A 5560-nucleotide genomic window follows, 5' to 3' on the forward strand; every position below is an offset into this window, starting at 1 on the left:
ATAAGGGAAAATAATGCAGAAAACGAAAACCAAATGGGGAAATCATGAAAACAAGAACAACTCGCCAGAATCTTGTGAATAATTCTGGTTTTCAGTCACCAGAAAAATCGCCAGAGTCGGAGCCATGAACAGCTCGCCAGAATCTTTTTAAAATTAACCTTAATTGCATAACACAATATTTGAAGATTGAATCCCTGCACGTGAACCTTGTAGAGTTCATAATATTCATCGTGACCAAACCATCTTAGGTTTTCTTCAGCAAATTTGGTATGAGCTTTTAATTTTTAGTTCTTCAGCTGACAACCCAAGATCATCCCCTTTTACCATCCACATAATTTGCTGATACTTTCTCACATCGTTATTGATGAAACAATTACGATTTTGAAGACACTCATTTGTTCTTTTTGAATTTACATGACTTAACGTCATAAACTTTTGAAACACAACGTCCCATAAGTTAAAAGTCTTTAAATTGAAATCTCTATCCCTTGCAACTGAAATCCAATATCGAATTAGAGAAATATCTTCTTCTCGAGTGAAATCCACTTCGGTTATACGACACTAGGATGTTAAAATTAATTTGAAATTGGGATAGTGTGAGTTGAAATGGATATTTATAAGGGAAATAGTAGTCGTTGGATGAGGAACGGATGAGCGACAATCAGAATAACGAACGACATCTTGACTAGCACTGGTACTGGAATGACCAACGAACGCTATTTTGACCATCTATCGATAAACACTCTATCGTTAACTGGTAAGTCTGTTATGTATGCCTATATGTCAAATTTGACATATAGGCAGTTTGGCACATTCATATTGGGTGCATATATGACAACATCGTATGTTTGATATGTGCATAGGAATAGGCCTAAGCCTTAAATTCTTACCTTTCAAAGCTCGGTTTAGATTAATCTGGTTTAGAATTCGCCACGTCGACGCTACAGCTTTGAGTAGGTGAGTGCATTCTCCTCTTTTTCGCACAGATTCTCGTTTCCGTCGTTTTCGCTTTTGCCGAAGGCTACCAATTAAAAGAAAGTTTTTCTTCTTAAATCTAATTCTACCATACCTAGTACCTACCGACATTGTTCCAGAGGAGTTTTGATCGAGCGATTAAGAATGGCGGAAGAAATAAAGTTTTTCGAACTAAACACAGGAGCTAAAATCCCTAGTATTGGTCTAGGAACTTGGCAATCTGCTCCTGGTCTTGTTGCTGATGCTGTCACTGCTGCCATCAAGGTATTTTACCTACTCCTCATTTTGGTTTCCCTCGATTTAGTGTCTTCAATAATAGTATTTATAACGATCGGTAAACTAATGATGTGGGTTTGAGGTTATATTGAAAATTGATGTCAAAAGAATAAAAAGGAAAAATCGGAGAAAATGAGGTCACTTTATGTTGTTGGTGTTTGATCTTTCTGGGTAACGATCCGCATAATGATAAATTTAGGGCTGCTCACCAAATTGTTTGACTGTATATATAGATATATTTGTGATAGCATATGGTCATACCCCGGTACCACTGACGTAAAGGGAATTCCAGTTTTGGCTGTACTGCCCTTGTTGGGTATTGGGCATAGTAACGTGTACTTGTTATTTACTACATGTAAATATTCTGTGCATGATAAAATCTTCTTCTCCGATAAAAAAAAAAAGACATAACCCATTGCTATGATGTATGTCGAGGATATGTCTAGTTTGTTACCTTCGTATGTGAAGACATCTGACTTGGACAATCCTTCTTAGTTTGTTTATTTTACCATGCAACGACTGTAAATCTGTATATGCAACTGATGTTAGTGTATTTGTAGTTATTAGTCACTGCAATAAGAATCATGGTATCCGGTGATTTCATTGTGCCCGTGGATAACTTTCCTATGATTGAAAATTGCACACCCATAATATTTGCTTTAGTCAAGGGGAGATTATCACCAACTGATTTTTAATAGTCGCATAAAAGTGATGTCGTGTTTACTGATACTCTTACTATCTATGTCAATGCAGATCGGATATCGTCATATAGATTGTGCAAAGATTTATGGCAATGAAAAGGAAGTAAGTTCTTTTCACCGTACTAGAAATAATATTTTTAGCTCAATATGAGTTATTTGCTTTGGCATATACTCAGAGTTCAACCGAGATATGCATGTATTTTTGTTTTTCCTGTTAAATGAATAAACACTGCGTAAAACCAAAACAGGATATTGATTGACGTAGTTGGGAAAGAATACAACAAGTGCTTCAACTCTTACTAGATAATCTAAAACGGATGTCTGGTATTTTTATTTTATTTCATTTTGCATTTAGTTTTCTCTTTGTTTTTGCAAATTGTTGATTAGCTTTTAGAGTTTCAAAAATGAAAGGACACACTTTGATCCTTGGAAATAGTAGAGACACTTTGTGGTACAGGCAGGATGCTTTAGAGTTTCTACATTGCTGGATCAGTTTTACACTCTATGGTAGATAATTGTTTTGTAAAACAATCAACGAACTGGCCAGATTTATTTTCTTTTAATATTTCACGTCTGATACAGTCTAGTTTTCTTACAGATTGGTGTAGCTTTGAAGAAGCTATTTGAAGCTGGTGTTGTGAAGCGCGAGGAGTTGTGGATTACCTCCAAACTATGGTTAGTTTTTGAGATTTTGCTTTGTATAAGCACTATATAGGCCATTACTACCCATGTAGTTTCTATAGAAGGCAAATTCTTTATTTAAAATGCTGATTTTGTGAAAATGACTGCAGGTGCAATGATCATTCGCCTGAAGATGTACCAGTGGCACTTGAGAAAACTTTGCAGGATTTGCAACTTGACTATGTTGATCTATATCTGGTATGTATCTCCTCTTTAGGCTCCATGTATCATCTAATCTTTGGATTTAGTCTTTTGAAGGGTTAATGCATGTCTTAGTACTTTGCGATTGAAGTTGCTTCATTGCACTACATTTAGATTGTGTAGAGAAATATTGTCATTTGGAAGTCTCATCATGTAAAGGAAGTAAGCTTTAATTTTAAACTCTATTCTGTATGTGATTAAGTTCTTTCATCTTTTTAGCTGAGGTCTGAAAGAATTTAAATTGATGCACAGAGTTTCCGATGAAAATGTTTACTTAACATTTAGTTCTGACACTGGCTGATTTTATAGATTCATTGGCCAGTTCGCTTTAAAAGTGGATCTGTTGGATTTGGGCATGAAAATTTCGTTGAGCCTGACATACCTAGTACATGGAGCGCAATGGAGAAACTCTTTGATGCGGGAAAGGCTCATGCCATTGGTGTGAGCAATTTTTCCACAAAGAAGTTGGGGGATTTATTGGAAGTTGCGCGTGTGCCTCCAGCTGTCAACCAGGTGGAGTGCCACCCATCATGGCAGCAAGCGAAGTTACGTGCATTCTGTAAATCCAAGGGTGTACACTTATCTGTAAGTATCCAACTTCCAAATGACCAGCATGTCGGCATTGTAGTTTTATTCTATGTTTATGCGTGATAATCTTACTGTAGCTAATATTTTCATGTTGTACAGGCTTATTCACCACTGGGTTCCCCAGGTACACCATGGCTCAAGAGTGATGTTCTTAAGCATCCAATTTTAAATGCAGTGGCAGAAAAGCTGGGGAAGACTCCAGCCCAAATTGCTATCCGATGGGGTCTACAAATGGGTCAAAGTGTGCTCCCAAAGAGCACTAGTGAGGCAAGGATAAAGGAAAACTTTGAAGTCTTTGATTGGTCTATTCCTCAAGAGTTGTTCTCACAGTTCTCTGGATTTGAGCAGGTAAATTGATGTCCACTAATAATCCAGATAGATTTTGCCGGACCATTTTGTGAAGTTACCTAGGACTGCTGTTTAAGAAGCATTGTATCTGGATTCTTTATTGGGTGTCGAAAGCTGAAAATTTTATATTGTCCGTTGAAGCAGCTTAAGAAGGCAGACTAATGTTTGGTTTCCCAATTGTGCAGGCAAGGCTACTTAAAGGTACTTCATTCGCCCACGAGAATCTGCCCTACAAAACCCTTGAAGAACTCTGGGATGGAGAGATATGAAACAATCTTCAAAGAATCATTAGCTCATTGTTATCGGTGATGTTTATGATAGAGCAACACTTGATTAAAAACTCATTTACGATCATCATCCTTAGAATGCCTATTTGACATGTAATCAGGCTTCTCCACGAGGAGTGGATTAAAAATAAAGGTTTTGCCGTCTTTCGTTTTACTAGTTACTATTGTCAATGGACTAACTGTACTATTACAAGGTCAATAGGTTATCGGACTAATATGCAGAGAATTTGCAGGAGATTGCAGGGGCATCCAATGTCTGCTCTTAGAGTTGAGCTATAGAGTGCATGGCCATGCTCACTGCTGTTTTGTGAGCAGCGAAATTTATATTTGAATCGAAAACAATTACCGCCCCCAAGTTTCTCCCCCATTTGGTCAGACATCAGAGACTATCTATCCTAAGATAATGAGAGCTTTAAGAAAGATTAAATGATAATGAATAAGTACAGACCGATGCCACGGTGGGGGGCCGACCGAAGAAGAATCTGAAGATGGGGTTTGTTTGCGATTACTTTTGTCCGTTCCAGAAAAATTGATACTTTCGCCTTTTTCAGAAAGAGTATCACTTTTTCTGAAACGGAGCGATTACTTTTTCCATAAACGGAACGAAAATACCACTTTTCCCGAAACTGAGTGAAAGTACCACGTTTCCTGAAACGGAATGTGAAAGTATCACTTTTACTGAGATGGAAAATAAGTTGATTTATAAACCAAGATATGGTTGCATGATGTGTTATGTATCCTTTGTGGTGGTTTGCAAAATGGCTATGCATTCAATTTTCGAGAATGTGCCTAAAATGAAAGTATCACTTTCTTGAAACTGAGGGAGTACATCGTTTTATTAGTTGCAACGAAAAATTAGTTGATGCATAAACCAAAATATGGCTACATAAAGTATCATGTATCCTTTGTGGGAAAAGCATTGACTAAGAGGTGACTTGGACTGGGTTGAGCTCTGCGAATCGTTCTGTGACTCGGCGACTTTTTTCAGATTTTCTTCTTCTAAGATCTCGATTTCGGTGCATCATAGCAGTAATTCAGGTGTTGATTTTCGATCTTTCTTTCGTGTTCTTTGTTTTACAATGATCGCTGAGTATTAATTCAGGTGTTTTTGATGGATTCTGGTCCTAAAATCACCTTGATTAATCAAAATAATTCTGAAATGGAAGTTTCAAGTAATGAAAAAAGTTCTAAGAAAATTCCTTCGATTGAACTTCCTAATGATTTATTTGAGGAGAGTTTGAATCCGTGGAAATTTTCATGAACTGGTAGGCTTGATTTACAGAAAATTAAGTTTGTTGATGCTGCAGTTGTATTAAGAAGTATATGGAAATTGGTGGGTGATTGTAGGGTTATTCCTTTAGGAAGAGGGTTCTTTATTATTAAGTTGGATAATGAGCAAGATAAACAACATATTAAATCTCAGAGATGGGAAGTTTTGAATCATGTTTTACAAATCAGGAACCGGGTTTCAAATTTTCGTCCAGCTAGTCAGAGAAGCTCAAA

General features: G+C 36.9%; 1 protein-coding gene across 1 annotated transcript; it reads left to right on the top strand.

Annotated features, from left to right (window-relative positions):
* Positions 1-1004: 1004 nt before the first annotated feature.
* Positions 1005-4236, top strand: LOC113310979 (aldo-keto reductase family 4 member C10-like). Its single transcript, XM_026559810.1, has 7 exons — positions 1005-1239; positions 2005-2055; positions 2551-2627; positions 2744-2831; positions 3144-3419; positions 3522-3770; positions 3956-4236. Exons 1-7 carry the CDS (start codon positions 1120-1122, stop codon positions 4037-4039), a joined length of 945 nt encoding a protein of 314 aa, XP_026415595.1. The 5' UTR covers positions 1005-1119; the 3' UTR covers positions 4040-4236.
* The last annotated feature ends 1324 nt before the right edge of the window (positions 4237-5560 follow it).

The sequence above is a fragment of the Papaver somniferum genome, chromosome 9 (genome assembly GCF_003573695.1).
Source record: "Papaver somniferum cultivar HN1 chromosome 9, ASM357369v1, whole genome shotgun sequence".
In the NCBI taxonomy this organism is placed as follows: Eukaryota; Viridiplantae; Streptophyta; class Magnoliopsida; order Ranunculales; family Papaveraceae; genus Papaver; species Papaver somniferum.

What these genes read in the sequence shown, in the direction of transcription:
- LOC113310979 (XM_026559810.1), top strand. Translation starts at nt 1,120, where the DNA reads ATGGCGGAAGAAATAAAGTTTTTCGAACTAAACACAGGAGCTAAAATC. An exon ending in ACTATGTTGATCTATATCTG is followed by an intron (nt 2,832 to 3,143) that starts GTATGTATCTCC and finishes CTGATTTTATAG; the next exon opens with ATTCATTGGCCAGTTCGCTT. An exon ending in AGTTCTCTGGATTTGAGCAG is followed by an intron (nt 3,771 to 3,955) that starts GTAAATTGATGT and finishes CCAATTGTGCAG; the next exon opens with GCAAGGCTACTTAAAGGTAC.